The sequence below is a fragment of the Bombus affinis genome, chromosome 7 (genome assembly GCF_024516045.1).
Source record: "Bombus affinis isolate iyBomAffi1 chromosome 7, iyBomAffi1.2, whole genome shotgun sequence".
NCBI lineage: Eukaryota > Metazoa > Arthropoda > Insecta > Hymenoptera > Apidae > Bombus > Bombus affinis.
Window position 1 is genome coordinate 13,236,428 of NC_066350.1, and position 18,182 is coordinate 13,254,609.

Genomic DNA, 18,182 nt, shown 5'->3' on the forward strand with positions numbered 1-18,182 from the left:
CGTTGATGGAGCGGTAAACCGAAGAATTGTACATTATAGTTATACTCTTCTATTGTTTCGTGTTTTTATAAAAAGCCATTCTATCGAAATCGTTCATTGCAAACATTATGATTATAAATAACGTGTTCCACTTCGTAATACTATTCCATAATGTACAAATGCAGTTTTATAATTGACATTTGTAAATATCGACAGAAAAACAAAAATTATTATATCATTTATCACGAAATTCAACAATTCACAAGCACAAATTAAGACAGCTATAACTTCCAAGCACCTAACATACGTACGGATGACTAGCCACTTCTTGTTAAAAATTTTACAACATATACAGTTAACGTAGGGAGGGATATGAATCATTGCAAGCATGCCATCCACTTCACAACATTGCAACCGATAATTTTCAAGCGAGTATACTTTTCAACTTTTCTAAAACAAGTTCTACCGACCAGACGAATCGATCGGTAGAACAAGTACCTAAAAAACACGCGCAAGCGTTGCGTTGCTCCATGCATCTCCCACTGACACGCGGCTGCATTCTAATAACAACTTCACTCCGCGATGTCGAACGAAGCAGTGATCATAGAAGCTGACAGCAACAGTGACTACTGTCTTCAATTGAATCGATGGTTCCTGAAACCGATCGGTGCATGGCCATCGTCTCCATCCACCACAAGACTGGAAAAGATTGTTTCATTTATTTTAAACATCATTTGCTTCGCATCCGTAATCATCACTGCGATTCCCAGTGTATTGCTACTCATTCTAGAAGACGAGAGCATTAACTTGAAGTTGAAAACCCTAGATTTCTTGAGTCATTTGTTCGTCAGCAGCTTTAATTATAGTACCTTGTTATTACACAGCAAAGACATACGACAATGCGTAGAACACATAGAGGCTGACTGGCGATCAGTGACTAGGGAGGAGGATCAACACGCAATGATGAAAAACGCGAAATTCGGTCGCTACGTAGCTGCTTCGTGTGCTATCTTCATGCAGGGTGGCATTTTGTGCTTTTGTTTCGTGACAGCGTTAACTACAGTCGAGATTCAGATTGGAAACGAGACGAGAGTCTTACGTTTGCTGCCTTGTGCAGTATACAAGAAATTGGTGAACGTCGATGAAAGTCCAGCAAACGAAATCATGCTTTCCCTGCAAATTTGGTCTGCTCTTATCGCGAACTCTAGTACAGTTGGAATTTTTAGTCTCGCAGCTGTACTAGCTGCTCACGCGTGTGGTCAACTGGACGTGATTATGGCGTGGATTACTGAATTTGTTAAGGAAACTAGCAGTTTTCAGGAAATTGGAGTAATCGTGGAGCGACACCTGAGGACATTGAAGTAAGATCTATCGTTAATTCATTTTTTCTTGTTGTTGTTGTTTCGAGAGTGATCATTGGTATTCTATTACGTGTTAATTGCAGTTTCATATCGTGTATCGAGGTTGTGATGAACAAAATATATTTATTGGAGATGTTGAGATGTACGATGAACATATGTCTAATTGCCTACTACATTCTATCGGTATATATTTATTATATTTTTATTGCTTGCTAATTTCCTTCCACATAAGATATATATTTATTTTTCTGTATATTTGTCCTATACTTTTTACGATTGCTTCTTAGGAATGGGATGAGCACGATATTCGAAATTTGACATCGTATTTTATGATGTTCGTTTCAATCTGTTTTAACATTTTCGTAATATGTTACATCGGTGAAATATTAACGGAACAGGTACTAATGAGACATTAACTCTCTAATTATAGAACTACCAAAGTAGTCGAGATTAAAAAATAACCATTTTTCATGTAACTTTTATAGTTTCACGATGATAAATTTTTGGTGTTTTGGATGATTTTTTCATGTATCTTTCATTTTAAATTCTTTGGTACTTATATGTTTCATACTTCGCTATAGTATTAATACAGAGTGATATACAACAAGTCAAAATCGTGATGATTAATACGACAAATTCTTAACAGAGCAAGAAAATTGGTGATGCCGTTTACTTGACAAACTGGTATTATTTACCCAATAAAGAAATCCACAACTTAATTTTGATCATCGTGCGATCGAGTATGGTCGTTCAATTGACTGCAGGGAAAATGATTCAAATGACAATTAATACGTTTGGTAATGTAAGTTAATTTGATACTAGTACTCAGACTTGTATTATCTGTTTAGGTTAAACATTCTCCCATTTCAGGTGGTAAAGACAGGTTTCGCATATTTGAATCTATTGCAGCAAATGATGTGATAAAGTGGTATCTTGGAAAAATGTTATTGGGGGTGTTAAAGCATAATAATAATTAGGCGGTTGAAATAATCTTATAATCAATTTTACAAACTCTAATAAATGGTTGACAATATAATACGTCTACGTAAGACCAAGGAAGCATACAGAGTAAAAAATCTACCAGCGGTAGATTGTAGAACCGTCCGTTGTTGTCACACTCCGTTATATTCATGTTTCTATTACGTATTATTTTTTTGAAATTCATCATTGGAAAAATTAATTTCACCAATAATTTTTTCTTCGTAATACTATGCGTTAATATAAAAATCTAGTCTTAGAATTGGCATTTGTAAATACCAACAACAATAATACAAATTATTATCATTTATCACGAAATTCAACAATTCACAAGCACAAATTAAGACAGCTATACCTTCCAAGCACCTAACATACGTACGGATGACTAGCCACTTCTTATTAAAAATTTTACAACCTATACAGTTAACGTGGGGAGGGATATGAATCATTGCACGCATGCCATCCACTTCACAACATTGCAACCGATAATTTCCAAGCGAGTATACTTTTCTACTTTTTTAAAACAAGTTCTACCGACTAGGCGAATCGATTAATTGAACAAACGCCTAAAAAAACACGCGCAAGCGTTGCACTGCTCCATGCATCTCTCACTGACGCGCAGCTGCATTCGAATAACAACTTCACTCCGCGATGCCGAACGAAGCAGCGGTGATAGAAGCTGATAGCAACAGCAACAGTGACTACAGTCTACAATTGAATCGCTGGTTCTTGAAACCGATCGGTGCATGGCCCTCGTCTCCTTCCACCACAAAACTCGAAAAGATTCTTTCGTTTCTTTTAAACATCATTTGCTTCGGCACCGTAACTGTCACTGTGATTCCTAGTTTACTACTAATAATTCTAGAAGATGAGAGTATAAATTTCAAATTGAAGGCACTGGGTTTCGTGAGCCATTGGATCGTCAGCAGCCTTAATTATACAGCTTTGTTGTTGCATAGCAAAGACATACGACAGTGCATAGAACACATGGAAACTGACTGGCGAACGTTAATCAGAGAGGAGGATCAACACGTGATGCTGAAAAACGCGAAATTCGGTCGCTATGTAGCGGCTTTTTGCGCCATTTTTATGCAGGGTAGCGTTTTGTGCTTTTGTTTCGTGACAGCGTTAAATACATTCGAGATTCAAATTGGAAACGAGACGAGAGTTTTACACGTGTTACCTTGTGCAGTATACAAGAAGCTAGTAAACGTCGATGAAAGTTCAAGGAACCAGATCATGCTTTTCTTGCAAGTTTTGTCTGCAATTATTGCAAATTCTAGTACGATTGGGATTTTTAGTCTTGCAGCAGTCCTAGCTGCTCACGCGTGTGGTCAGCTAAACGTTGTTATGTTATGGATCAATGAATTTGTTAATGAGGCCAGGGGAGAGAAGACTAGTTCTATTCAAATTGGAGCAATCGTGGAACGACACCTGAGGACATTGAAGTAAGATGTTTTCCCTATTCCTTCTTTGTTGGTGTCTCAGTACTGATCTTCGGGATTATACCGTATGTTAATTGCAGTTTTATATCGTATATCGAGAATGTGATGAATAAAATATGTCTTTTGGAAATGCTAAGATGCACAATGGATATATGTGTAACTGGCTATTACATTTTATCAGTATGTAATTAATATATATTTCTTGTTTTTCTATTTCTACCGGATTAGATATAACTTTACTTTTCTGTATAATTGTTTTATTCTGTTTACGATTCCATCTTAGGAATGGACTGAGCATGATATTCAAAATTTGTCTTCGTATTTTATGATGCTCGTTACAATCTGTTATAACATTTTCGTAATATGTTACATCGGTGAAATATTATCGGAGCAGGTATCAGCAACACATTAACACTCTAATTCTAAAATAACCAGAGTAATCAAAATTAATAATTTATCGTTCTTCATACAATTTTTATAAATTCACAATGGCACATTTTTAGTGATTTGAATGATTTTTTCATGTGTCTTTTATTTTAAGTTCTTTGCTACCTATATGTTTCATACTTCTCCCTAGTGTTAATACGGAGTGATATAAATGGAATAAATCGAAATCGTGGTAATTAATTTATCAAATTCTTAACAGTGCAAGAAAATTGGCGAAGTCGTTTACATGACGAACTGGTATTACCTACCCGGTAAAACAATCCTCGACTTGATTATGGTCATCGCACGATCAAATGTGGTCGTTCAAATCACTGCAGGAAAATTAGTTCATATGTCGGTTTATACATTTGGTAGTGTAAGTTTATTCGATACTCTCACTCATAACTGTATTATCTGTTCACGTGAGATATTCTGCCATTTCAGGTTTTGAAGACTGGTTTTGCATACTTGAATCTGTTGCAGCAAATGACGTAATAAAATGAAATCCTGGAAAAATATATTGTGTTTTTAATAATTTAGTATATAAAGTACAAAATATACGTAAATATCGCATAAAATTTTGTATGTTAAAAATTAACAGGCTAGAAGTCGTAAATTTCAAACAGAAAAAATTCTTTGTTATTTCCGCATTTAATTACGATTGAAATGCATCAATAATGAGACTACAAAAGACTTTGAAACGAGATCTAATCACAGTACAGAAATCTATGTCTACGCAAGTAAAATTGTCTTAATCTAACCTGGTATCGACTTGTAAATATTTTGATTGTTAATTGGCTGACGTAAAATGAAAGCAAAAATTATGCTTCAGTAATTATAGTAAAAATGCGGGTTTAATTACATATGTAACTATCGCGAAGATTTTTCAACCACATCCGAATATTTGATAAAAGTATATTTTGGATGAAAGCTATTTAAGTTTCAACCGTCTAAATAGATAGCACGAATGTGATCTCTGAAGTCTCTGCGGTGTTCATAGTTGGAGTTCATAGTCCGCAAACCTTATCATAGGTGTTTCACCCGAGCGGATGCTTGTCGCGTGACTTATTCAAATCAAGAAGAATGATTCCCAACGGCGCGTTGGAAAACTTCAGGGTGGAGAACAATGACCAATATCCTGTGATGCCAACACGAATCTGCAAATAATAATCACTATTAATAACATTCAACAATAATAAATTTTACAACCTCCAAGAAACGATTGATAATCTCATAGATCTAGTTAAGAACAAGAAAATTTACAAAATAAAAAATCGATGGGGCGGCAGACCGAAGAATCGTACATTATAGCTATACCCCTCTATTTTATTTATATTTTTATAAACTACTACTTTATCGAAATCCTTCATTGCAAAGATTACAATTATAAATAACGTGTCCCACTTCGTAATAATATTCGATAATATAGAAACGAAATTTTAAAATTGCCATTGGTAAATATCGACAAAAGAACGGAAATTATTATATCATTTATCACGAAATTCAACATAATCACAAGCACAAATTAAGATAGCTATAACTACCAAGCACCTAAAATACGTACGGGTGACTAGCCACTTCTTATTAAAAATTTTACAACCTATACAGTTAACGTAGGGAGGGATATGAATCATTGCATACACGCCATCCATTTCAAAACATAGCAACCGATAATTTTCAAGCGAGTATACTTTTCAACTTTTCTAAAACAAGTTCTACCGAACAGACGAATCGATCGGTAGAACAAGTACCTAAAAAACACGCGCAGGCGTTGCACTGCTCCATGCATGTCCCACTGACGCGCGGCTGCATTCTAATAACAACTTCACTCCGCGATGTCGAACGAAGCAGTGATCATAGAGGCTGACCGCAACAGTGACTACTGTCTTCAATTAAATCGATGGTTCTTGAAACCGATCGGTGCATGGCCATCGTCTCCATCCACCACAAGACTAGAAAAGATAATTTCGTTTCTTTTAAACACCATTTGCTACAGCACCGTAATTATCACTACGATTCCCAGTGTACTGCAACTGATTCTGGAAGACGAAAGTATTAACTTGAAATTGAAGAGCATAGATTTCGTGAGTCATTTAATCGTCAGTAGCTTTACTTATAGTGTGTTGTTATTACACAATAAAGACATACGACGATGCGTGGAACACATGAAAACTGACTGGCGAGCAGTGACCAGGAAGGAGGATCAACAGGTGATGATGAAGAACGCGAAATTCGGTCGTTACGTAGCTGCTTTCTGCGCAATTTTTGTACAAGGTAGCGTTTTGTGCTTTTGTTTCGTGACGGCACTAAATACACTCGAGGTTCAAATTGGAAACGAGACGAGAATTTTACACGTGTTACCTTGTGCAGTATACAAGAAGCTAGTAAACGTCGACGAAAGTCCAACAAACGAATTCATGATTTTCTTGCAAATTTGGTCTACTTTTATCGCAAATTGTAGTACGGTTGGGATCTTTAGTCTTGCAGCAGTTCTAGCTGCTCACGCGTGCGGTCAGCTAAATGTTGTTATGTTATGGATTGTTGAATTTGTGAATGAAGCCAAAGTAGAGAGGAGAGCTGATGGTTTTATGGAAATTGGAATAATCGTGGAACGACATCTGAGGACATTGAAGTAAGATCTCTTTCCACATTATTTTTTTGTGTGGCTTTTAAAAGCAATCATTTGGATTATATTAAATGTTAATTGCAGTTTTATATCATATATCGAGGGTGTGATGAATAAAATCTGTTTTTTGGAAATGTTAAGATGCACGATGGATATATGTGTAATTGGCTACTTCATTGTGTCGGTACATAATTAGCATATTTTTATTGTCTACCTGTTATTTTCCACAGTAGATATAACTTTATTCTTCTGTACAATTGTTCTATTCTTTTTACGATTTCATCTTAGGAATGGGCGGAGCATGATGTTCGAAATTTGACATCATATTCTATGATGTTTGTTGCAATCTGTTATAACATTTTCATACTATGTTACATTGGTGAACTGTTAACGGAGCAGGTATCGGCAACACATTAACTCTCTAATTTTAGAATTAACAGGGGAATCAAAGTTAATAATTAATCGTTCTTAATACAACTTTTATAGATTCAATGGTACAATGATTTGAATGATTTTTTCATGTGTCTTTTATTTTAAGTTCTTTGCTACCTATATGTTTCATACTTCGCCCTAGTGTTAATACGGAGTGATATAAATGGAATAAATCGAAATCGTGGTAATTAATTTATCAAATTCTTAACAGTGCAAGAAAATTGGCGAAGTCGTCTACATGACGAACTGGTATTATCTACCCGGTAAAACAATCCTCGACTTGATTATGGTCATCGCACGATCAAATGTGGTCGTTCAAATCACTGCAGGAAAATTAGTTCATATGTCGGTTTATACATTTGGTAGTGTAAGTTTATTCGATACTCTCACTCATTACTGTATTATCTGTTCACGTGAAATATTCTGCCATTTCAGGTTGTGAAGACTGGTTTTGCATACTTGAATCTGTTGCAGCAAATGACGTAATAAAATGAAATCCTGGAAAAATATATTGTGTTTTTAATAATTTAGTATATAAAGTACAAAATATACGTAAATATCGCATAAAATTTTGTATGTTAAAAATTAACAGGCTAGAAGTCGTAAATTTCAAACAGAAAAAATTCTTTGTTATTTCCGCATTTAATTACGATTGAAATACATCAATAATGAGACTACAATAAAATTTGAAATGAGATCTGATCATGATACAGGAATCTATGTCTATGCAAGTAAAATTGTCTCAATCTAACTTGATATCTCTGACTTTTCGATTCACACTCTCTGGCTTCTCCACTGACATTGACTGTTCTAGCATCCCTTTATCTTTTCTTAAGCCCACCACGCACGTGTTCCACAACCGTTCGTGGCCAGGGTCACGTAAGCCTTTTCTACGGAACTATTCAATTGAAGGACCGACGACACATTGGTGGGCCCGACGGCGCCTCGGCTCTCGCGACATTGTATATAGTTTACTAGATATCTCTTAGGCCTTTTGTCCACGATACTATAGTACGTTTCAAAATAGAAATAAAAGAAATAATTTATATATTGAAAATGTGTACACAACATCTTCTAGTCAGAGTTAAAACGAATCAAACATTGAGATATCTTTTAACAGAAATTAATTAGCGTTAAATACAGAACGCGACTCATACGTTGACTTTTCTACTTAATTCGCACTAGCATTCGTACGACACATATATTTTAATTTCTCAGGAAAAATTGAAGGATGTAATAATTGCATACGTTATCCTATATGCATCTATGGTGTTCAATATATTTATATTCTGTTATATCGAAGAAATAATTACTGAACAGGTAAGAAAGTAACAATAAAGGTGTGCTTACATTAAAGCTCAAACTATCAAACACACGATAGGGTGAAAGATTTGGGAAAAAGTGTATTTGAATGAATGGTACCGATTACCTCACAAAACTGCTCTCGGTTTAGTCCTGGTTATTTCAAGATCGGGTATGGGGGTCAAAATTATTGCTGGAAAATTCGTACAAATATCTACCACGACCTTTGGCGTCGTAAGTATCGATAATACATAGATGTTTAAGATATAATTGATAAAATATTTTTATCTTATCTATTGTTAATTGTTTGAAAAGAATAAAATTACTGATAATGTTTTCCTCGTACTAGTATTCGATTAGAATTGGCATTTCTAAATACCGACAAATATATTGCAAATTATTGTATCATTTATTATAAAATTTCTTATAGTCACTAGTAGAAATTAAATCAACTGCAACATCTTAGCACATAACACACTCACATATCACTATCCACTAAAAATTTGAAAACATACACTGTTAAAGTTAGGCACACGAATGATTCATTCCATGTACGCTATCCGCATCACATGATTGCAACTGACAGTTTCCAAGCGTATATACTTTCATAGTATTCTAAAAAACTTCTACCGACTAGACGAATCGATCAGTTGAACAAATAGCTAAAAAACTCGCGCAAGCGTTGAACTTCTGTCAACATCCTCTATATGTAGACGCTGGGTTTCTAACAATGGCATTATTTCGCGATGACGACCGAAGTAGTGATCATAGAAGGTGACAGCAAGAGAAATAGTGACTATAGTCTTCAATTGAATCGGTGGTTCTTAAAACCGATCGGCGCTTGGCCATCGTCTCCCACTACGACAAGACTCGAAAAGATCGTTTCATTTACTTTAAACATCGTTTGCTTTAGCACCTTAATTCTTACCGCGATTCCTAGTTTACTAGTAATAATTCTGGAAGACCAGACGTTCAACTTCAAATTGAAGACCTTCGGTTTTGTGAATCATTGGTTCGTCAGCAGCTTTAATTACGCGGTTTTATTAATGCACAACAAAGACATACGAAAGTGCGTGTCATACATAGAAGCTGACTGGCAAACAGTGACCAGAGAGGAAGATCAACACGTGATGTTGAAAAACGCGAGAATCGGTCGCTACATAGCGGCGTTCACCGCTATTTTTGTGCAATCAAGCGTCTTGTGCTTTTGTTTTGTGACAGCATTAAATACAGTCGAGATTCGAATTGCGAACGAGACGAGAATTTTACATGTGCTACCTTGTGCAGTATACAAGAAGCTGGTGAACGTCGACGAAATTCCAACAAACGAATTGATGCTTTTCTTCCAAATTTGGTCTACTGTTATCGCAAATTTTAGTACAATTGGGATCTTTAGTCTCGCAGCAGTTCTAACTGCTCACGCATGCGGTCAGCTAAATGTTATTACGTTATGGATCGTTGAATTCGTCAATGAAACCAGAGTAGAGAAGAAAACTGGTGGTTTTATACAGATTGGAGTAATCGTGGAACGACATCTGAGGACATTGAAGTAAGGTTTTTTTAAAAATCTTTTTTTGTGTGGCTTTTAAGGGCGATCATTTGGATATTACGTGTTAATTGCAGTTTTATATCATATATCGAGGATGTGATGAATAAAATCTGTTTGCTGGAAATGTTAAGGTGCACGATGGATATATGCGTAATTGGCTACTACATTCTATCGGTACATAATTACTATACTTTTATTGTTTGCCTGTTATTTTCCACAGTAGATATAACTTTAATTTTCTGTATAATTGTTCTATACTTTTTACGATTGCTTCTTAGGAATGGGATGAGCACGATATTCGAAATTTGGCATCGTATTTTATGATGTTCGTTACAATCTGTTTTAACATTTTCATAATATGTTACATCGGTGAACTATTAACGGAACAGGTATCAGCGAAACATTAACGCTCTAACCCTAGAACTAACAGAGTAATCAAAATTAATAATTAATCATTTTTCATATAACTTTTATAGATTCACAATAATACATTTTCGGTAATTTGAATGATTTTTTCATATGTCATTCATTTTTTCAATTTCTTTGGCACCTACATGTTTCATACATCGCTCTAATGTTAATACGGGGTAATATAAATTCTGGAAATCAAATTCGTGATGACTAATTCAAGAAATTCTTAACAGTGCAAGAAAATTGGCGAAGTCGTTTACATGACGAACTGGTATTATTTACCCGGTAAAACAATCCTCGACTTGATTATGGTCATCGCACGATCAAATGTGGTCGTTCATATCACTGCAGGAAAATTAGTTCATATGTCTGTTTACACTTTTGGTAGTGTAAGTTTATTCTATACTTGTACTCATAGCAATGTTGTCTGTTCATATGAAATATTCTGCCATTTCAGGTGATAAAAACAGGTTTCGCATATTTGAATTTGTTGCAGCAAATGATGTGATAGAGTGGAATTCTGAAAGGATATTATAAGAGAATGTCAACAAATAAATAAGTCGACGATTGAACTAATTTTATGATTAATGTTACGGACTATAATACATGATTGACAACCTAATAGATCTAGTTAAGTGTAAGAATACTTGTGATGTAAAAAATCTATGGGGCGATAGATTGAAGAATCGTTTGTTATAGCTATACTCTATTGTTCTCATGTTTTTATTACATGTTATCTCTTCGAATGCTTCATTGGAAGCATTATAATTATTCGTAATGTTTGTTCGTAATATTATTCGATAATATAAAAATGAAATCCTAGGACTGGCATTTGTAAATACCGACAGAAACAATGCAAATTATTCTACCACTTATCATTCAATTTATCATAGTCACTAGCACAAATTAAGTCTACTACATCTCCCTAGCACCTGACTCAATTATGCTGCGTCTGCACCGCACTTACAACATCTACCTCCAACAATTGCAATTAATAATTTCTAAACGTATATACTTTCACACTATTCTAAAACAAGTTCTACCAATTGATGAATAGATCGGTAGAATGAATATCTAAAGAACTCGCACAAGCGTTGCATCACCCCATGCATCCCCCATAGTTGCACGACTGCTTCCTAACGGCAGTCTCACTCCGTGATGACAAGCAGAACAATGATCATAGATACTGACAACAACAGCAACAGTGATTACAGTCTTCAATTGAATCGATTGTTTTTAAAACCAATTGGTGCATGGCCCTCGTCTTCTTCCACCCTAGTTATTGCATCCTTCAGTAAAACTCTCTTTGGGTTACATGTCCCCCATTTTTTAATTCTTTTCTTCTTTCTTTTTCAATTTCTCGAGCTATCATACAACCCTTCTCTCTCATCTTCCAATCACTATGTCTTCTAACCTGATACCTCCTGTGGATTCTTTATAGTCCCTTGTTAAATATTCTAAATTGTCGAATTTACACCCGCACAGATAAACCTTACTTCCAGATTATGATTACAAGGAGGACATAAATTTAAGCATTCGATGGAATCCTTAAATTTAAAAATTTATCGGTCTATTGTCAATTTTTCAAAACGAATATACGAACATTAACATGGGCGCTCTTTAAAGTATAATATAGTTTAAATACATCCTATGTAATGTTCCTATATATTGCACAAAAATTTATTTGAACTGTTATATATACTTTATACCCTTATGTTGTTAATTATCCAAATGCGATTAATATTTTATATTAATTTTAATCTTGCTGAAGTACCGGAACTTGTGTACTTCAATATAGCTTTAGTTTAAATAGGAAAGAAGAGACTTTATCGATGTTGCGAAATAACTCTCAGTCTACAGTTTTCTTAAATTCGTTCCGCTATAAATTCGAAAAAAATAACATCATTCAACTAGGCATTCGGTAATATTGCCTTCCTGGACAGTTTTAATAAAATTGTGACACAAGTACTTACATCTGACGCGATACGAAGAAATAATATGAGGAATTTCCCCGAATGGGAATTCATCCTCTAGAAATTGATCCCTTCAACCTACTGCGAAACAGACAACACACTAGTACACTATTGTCACCTGCAAAAATCAATCAATCGATTACCTTCAAACGTCATCAATCCTGTCGTACAAAAGTCGTAAATAATGCATGGAGTGGTATAAGCTCCAACTGAGAACTTAGAAGGGCTCGAACCCTTTGAAAGGCAACAGCTGCGCTATGGCGATACGGGGTCGAGAAAAAATTCGCGCACGCGCCATTTTGCCATGGCATTGTACCTGAAACTTGAGTAATTCACTCGACAAACGACCTCCGCGAAGTAATCATGGTGGACATGTCCAGCGAACCACCGATATCCAACGCTTTTTACGCTCATGATTACGAATACAGCATCCAAGTGAATCGTTGGCTAATGCAACCAATAGGAGCATGGCCAAAGCTTACTAAGACAAACAGAACGCAAAGATTATTAACAAAACTGTTGAACTTTATCTGCCACTCGTTGATCATTTTCACAATCGTACCTTGCATATTGTACATTGTGTATGAAGCCGAAAGCTCGAAGACGAGGATGAAGATCATTGGTCCAGTGAGTCATTGGCTGATGGGAGAATTGAATTACTGTTGTCTTTTGTCGAAAACCGACGACATAATCCGTTGCATAAAACACGTGGAACGCGACTGGCAGGTCGTTGAAAATGCCAGCAGTCGTGAAATGATGCTCAAGTACGCGAAGGTCGGACGTTTCATCGCTTTCATAGCTGCATTCTGTATGCACAGTGGCGTTCTGGCCTTCAACGTAACTAAAGGCTTTAAGAAGATGATGTTTCTTGTTGGGAATGACAGTTATTTTATGTATCCGTTACCTTGTCCGATTTACACGAATCTATTGGACGCTAGATTTAGTCCGGCGAATGAGATCGTGTTTGTCCTGCAGATCCTTTCTGGCCTCATCGTGACGTCTGTCACGGTGGGAGCTTGTGGTTTGGCAGCTGTTCTAACGATGCATGCAAGTGGTCAATTGAATATGGTGGTGGCCAGGTTGGATAATTTGGTGGATACGAAAATCGAGGAGAAACAGGAAGCACAGACGGTCGCTCAGAAGAAACTTGGCATTATCGTTGAACATCACCTGCGAACATTAAGGTCTTTACTGGTTATTGTGCTGTTATTTGTGCATATATGTCTCATTTACTGATATTTATTATTTGATAACATCATTGTTATTTATTTTATTTTTTTCTTTTTGTTGTATATTTTAATTACAGCTAAGATTTGCAAAGTATGATAATATCGCGAGTTATCATGTAGTTATACATGTTTCATTTATTGAATACGGTATCTTGTAGGATATACTGTTATTTAATTATTCTATTGATTATTACTTGTACTTATAATTCATCTTTTTCGAATAGTTAAGGTTTAAGAATTCAAGTAAGACATTCAATTTAGATACTAAATAAAAGAAACATGAAATTAATATAACAGCATCACAAAATAATTCGATCATGTCTAAGCTACTTTTTTTATATTAAATTGATTTTCTATGATGGATGTATATATATATTTATTATTTAGTAATGATATTTCGTGGTGAATTTTTTATGATGAATTCGATAATATTACTTTCAGTCTCATAGCCTCGATAGAAAAAGTTATGAACATGATATGTCTCGTTGAGTTGGTGGGATGTACGATAAACATGTGCATGATCAAATATTATTTTCTCACGGTATGTTTTAAAACAAAATAAAAAAATAATGGTAAATATTCACAAAAAGAGAGCCACTATATATATCCACCGATCGGTCTGAGTTTTGGAGTTATATGCAAACATATATACTGTCGGTTGACCATAATTTCGAAGCTGGATTGAGTTAATAATAATACTAATCCGACTACCGGGTTACGTAGTAAGGTGGCATATCAACATTGTTCATATCAATGCCGACAAAGCGATTAACACTTTCACGTCCGATGACACCAATGTGTTGTAAAGTGCAGGCCAAATTTTAGTGCCCGGTGACACCACTTTGGTATCGCGCGCAAGTTGACCCTTTACTTAGAGATTACGAATTTGAAATTTTTTATCAAAAAACGCCGCCTACTGTTTAAAGTTAAAATAAAAATATATTAAAGTTACTAATAACTTTACGCGGAAGTCAAAGTGTTAATATTAGTACTGACTCAATCCAATTCGGAGGCTAAGACCAACAACTTTACATATAGAGGGAAAAAACTCATACACTCAGCACTCAACATATTTCAAAATCATCCAAATCGGTGGTGACTTCCTTTTTGTGGATATTTACCAAAACAACTTAGAAATATTTCTCTACAACATCATCTAGTTAGAGCTAAAATGATTCAAACAGTGAGCTATCTTCTAACATAAATAAATTAGCATCAAAATACAGGACCGCGACTCATACGTTGTCTTTTCTATTTAATTCACATATCTATACGATACATATGTTTCAATTTCACAGGAAAATTCGAAAGATATGAGAATTGTATATGCTATCGTGTATGCATCCATGGTATTTAATATATTCATATTCTGTTACATCGGAGAAATAGTTATTGAACAGGTAAGAAAGTAACAATAAAGGAGTATTTATATTAAACCTCAAACTATCAAATACACGACAGGGCGAAAGAGTTGGGAAAAAGGTGTATATGACTGAATGGTACCGATTACCTCACAAAACTGCTCTCGGTTTAGTCCTGGTTATTTCAAGATCGAGTATGGTGGTCAAAATTACTGCTGGAAAATTCGTACAAATATCTATCACGACCTTTGGCATCGTAAGTATCGATAAAATATAAATATACTTATGATATAATGGACAGAATTCTTGATACAATTTACAGCTAGTGCAAATAATAGCTAATGTAGAATTTTATATATTTAATACAAATTCATGTATATTTTGTCTTTCAGGTGTTTAAAACTTCTTTTGCGTACCTCAACATGATCCGCACGATGTTATAAAGCATTTATGTTATACCGCATCAAGGATAGGCGAATAATCGTTCGTTGTTATTTTCAATGTGATATGTGATATGACCGCAATGTATTATATCGCATGAGTAACATGTTGACTGTCACGAGTGACTTTTTAGTGACATATTCGTCACTGATGACCGATAAGACCAGAAATAAAGTACTTACATTAAATGATCAATTATTGTGTTTGTAAAGCGCTGAATATTTTTATGATATAATAAAGAATTTCACGCGTTCAGTGCGGCAGGATTTCTACGATTCCTATATTCCGTATTCCGTTTTCCTGAAAAAACAGTTACAATACACGTTAGATTTTAGAAAAAATATAAAAATAAACAATCTCAAATTATTATATCACTCATGAAATTTATCATAATCATAAGCGCAAATTAAAACACCCTCAACTACAACTTCCTAGCACATAACACGATTACGTATCCATCTGCTACTAAAAATATTTCTAAACATACACCCTGAAAGTTAGAAACCAGAATGATTCATTGCATCCACATCAACCATTTCACACGATTGCAGCTGACAATTTCCATGCGTATATAGTTTCGCAGTATTCTAAAAAAATTCTACCGACTAGACAAATCGATCAGTCGAACAAGAACATAAAAAACCCGCGCAAGCGTTGAACATCTACAAACATCCTCTATATGTAAATGCTTGATTTCTAACAACGGCTTCATTCCGCGATGATGAACGAAACAGTAATAGTAGAAAGTGACAGCAAGAGCAACAGTGATTACAGTCTTCAATTGAATCGATGGTTCTTACAATCAATCGGCGCTTGGCCATCGTCTCCTTCCACGACAAGACTCGAAAAGATCGTTTCATTTATTTTAAACATCGTTTGCCTAAGCATTGTAATTCTCACTGTGATTCCTAGTTTACTGCTAATGATTCTAGGAGACGAAAACTTTAACTTCAAATTGAAGATGTTCGGTTATGTGAGCCATTGGATCTTCAGCGGCATTAATTACACAGCTTTGTTAACACAAGGCAAAAATATACGACAGTGCGTAGAACATATAGAAGCTGACTGGCGAACAGTGACCAGAGAGGAGGATAAAAACGTGATGCTGAAGAACGCGAAATTAGGCCGCTACATAGCGGGTTTTTCCGCCATTTTTGTGCAGGGTAGCGTTTTGTGCTTCTTTTTTGTGACAGCATTAAATACGGTGGAGATGCAAATTGGAAACGAGACGAGGGTCTTACACCTGTTACCTTGCGCAGTATACAAGAAGCTGGTGAACGTCGACGATAGTCTAACAAACGAAATCATGCTTCTCTTGCAAATGTGGTCCACTATTATCGCAAATTCTAGTACAAGTGGGATTTTTGGTCTGTCAGCTGTGCTAGCTGCACACTCGTGCGGTCAATTGAACGTAATTATGGTATGGATCACCGAATTTGTTAATAAGGCCAGGGAAAGGAAGAAAACTGGCAATTTTATCGAAATTGGAATGATCGTGGAACGACACCTGAGGACATTGAAGTAAGGTGTACTTTTTTATTCTTCTTCTTGTTACCTTTGTAGGAGCGATCTTTGCGACTACATTGTGTGTTAATTGCAGTTTTATATCGTGTATCGAGGATGTGATGTTCAAGATATATTTTGTCGAGATGTTCAGATCCACGATGGATATTTGCGTAATTGGCTATTACATTCTTTCGGTATTTGTCAAATGTATTATTATTATTATTATTATTAAGGTATTTCTTTCGAGAATCTATTTTTGCATATTATTGTTTCATTCAGTATACGATTTCTTTTTAGGAATGGGCTGACCATGATTTTCAGAATTTGATTACGTATTTTATGATGCTCATTTCAATTTGTTTTGACATTTTCGTGATATGTTATATCAGTGAAATATTAACGGAGCAGGTATTATATCACTGTAACTAAAATGAATAATTCATAATCTTGTATAGTAAATGCATAGATTTGCAAGACTATGTTTTTGATGATTTGAATGATATCTTTGTAGATCTTTCATTTAGATTCCTTTGTTAGAAGGTTTCATACTTCAGTCGTTTGTAATTTTGATATTAAAATATTAATGTCAAGCGATATGAATATTAATTTTAAATATTATAAATGTTAAAAATCAAAATCGTGACCATAAGTAATCGAACAAATTCTTAACAGTGCCAAAAAGTTGGTGAAGTGGTTTATATGACAAACTGGTATTATTTACCCAATAAAGTAATCCTCGACTTGATTTTGATCATTGCGCGATCGAGTATCGTTGTTCAATTGACTGCAGGAAAATTCATTCAGATGTCCGTTTATACGTTTGGTAATGTAAGTTAATTCGATACTTGTACTTATGCTCGTCTTGTCTATTCATTCGACTATTCTACCGTTTCAGGTATTAAAAACAGGTTTCGCGTACTTGAATATGTTACAGCAAATGACGAGATAAAATGGAATCCTAGAAAAAGTGTAACGTGTTTTAAGAAATGTTATATATAAAGAATGAAATATACCCACGTATATTGTATACAATTTTTATGTTAAAAATTGATGTCAGAAATTGTGAATTTCAACCTTAATCAGAATTGCCTTTTAATTTGAACAATCAAAATTAGAAAACGTCAATCGTGAAACTATAAAGAAATGTGAAATAAAATCGAATC

General features: G+C 35.0%; 6 protein-coding genes across 11 annotated transcripts in view; all 6 read left to right on the plus strand.

The window, feature by feature from the left end:
- The window catches only part of LOC126918251 (odorant receptor 4-like), a 36,216-nt gene extending 20,985 nt beyond the window's left edge, over window positions 1-15,231 (plus strand). Inside the window, exon 4 of the transcript XR_007711283.1 lies at window positions 15,194-15,231. The gene's annotated coding sequence lies outside the window, so the exon portion shown is untranslated. The remainder of the gene's footprint in view (window positions 1-15,193) is intronic.
- Window positions 177-2,315, plus strand: LOC126918260 (uncharacterized). Of its 2 annotated transcripts, XM_050725967.1 has the most exons (5): window positions 178-1,340; window positions 1,424-1,523; window positions 1,628-1,738; window positions 1,987-2,142; window positions 2,211-2,315. In XM_050725967.1, the coding sequence occupies exons 1-5, from the start codon at window positions 562-564 to the stop codon at window positions 2,259-2,261; spliced, it is 1,197 nt and encodes a 398-aa protein (XP_050581924.1). In that variant the 5' UTR covers window positions 178-561; the 3' UTR covers window positions 2,262-2,315. The 2 variants fall into 2 exon arrangements, with proteins under 2 accessions (XP_050581925.1, XP_050581924.1); XM_050725968.1 differs by lacking the exon at window positions 1,628-1,738 and having other exon boundaries at window positions 177-1,340.
- On the plus strand, window positions 2,970-4,828 carry LOC126918261 (uncharacterized). Of its 3 annotated transcripts, XM_050725971.1 has the most exons (5): window positions 2,970-3,766; window positions 3,844-3,943; window positions 4,047-4,157; window positions 4,410-4,565; window positions 4,634-4,828. In XM_050725971.1, the coding sequence occupies exons 1-5, from the start codon at window positions 2,970-2,972 to the stop codon at window positions 4,682-4,684; spliced, it is 1,215 nt and encodes a 404-aa protein (XP_050581928.1). In that variant the 3' UTR covers window positions 4,685-4,828. The 3 variants fall into 3 exon arrangements, with proteins under 3 accessions (XP_050581928.1, XP_050581927.1, XP_050581926.1); XM_050725970.1 differs by lacking the exon at window positions 4,047-4,157; XM_050725969.1 differs by lacking the exon at window positions 4,047-4,157 and having other exon boundaries at window positions 4,410-4,828.
- Window positions 4,830-8,887, plus strand: LOC126918244 (uncharacterized). Of its 3 annotated transcripts, XM_050725947.1 has the most exons (5): window positions 4,830-6,821; window positions 6,900-6,999; window positions 7,104-7,214; window positions 7,459-7,614; window positions 7,683-8,887. In XM_050725947.1, exons 1-5 carry the CDS (start codon window positions 6,025-6,027, stop codon window positions 7,731-7,733), a joined length of 1,215 nt encoding a protein of 404 aa, XP_050581904.1. In that variant the 5' UTR covers window positions 4,830-6,024; the 3' UTR covers window positions 7,734-8,887. The 3 variants fall into 3 exon arrangements, with proteins under 3 accessions (XP_050581904.1, XP_050581903.1, XP_050581905.1); XM_050725946.1 differs by having other exon boundaries at window positions 7,459-7,748; XM_050725948.1 differs by lacking the exon at window positions 7,104-7,214 and having other exon boundaries at window positions 7,459-7,748.
- On the plus strand, window positions 8,983-11,017 carry LOC126918175 (uncharacterized). The gene is made up of 4 exons (XM_050725811.1): window positions 8,983-10,098; window positions 10,173-10,317; window positions 10,743-10,898; window positions 10,967-11,017. Exons 1-4 carry the CDS (start codon window positions 9,296-9,298, stop codon window positions 11,015-11,017), a joined length of 1,155 nt encoding a protein of 384 aa, XP_050581768.1. The 5' UTR covers window positions 8,983-9,295.
- LOC126918176 (uncharacterized) lies at window positions 12,303-17,968 on the plus strand. The gene is made up of 10 exons (XM_050725812.1): window positions 12,303-13,666; window positions 14,153-14,252; window positions 15,010-15,111; window positions 15,173-15,328; window positions 15,465-15,508; window positions 16,216-17,034; window positions 17,114-17,213; window positions 17,317-17,427; window positions 17,692-17,847; window positions 17,915-17,968. The coding sequence occupies exons 1-10, from the start codon at window positions 12,846-12,848 to the stop codon at window positions 17,966-17,968; spliced, it is 2,463 nt and encodes an 820-aa protein (XP_050581769.1). The 5' UTR covers window positions 12,303-12,845.
- Window positions 17,969-18,182: the final 214 nt, after the last annotated feature.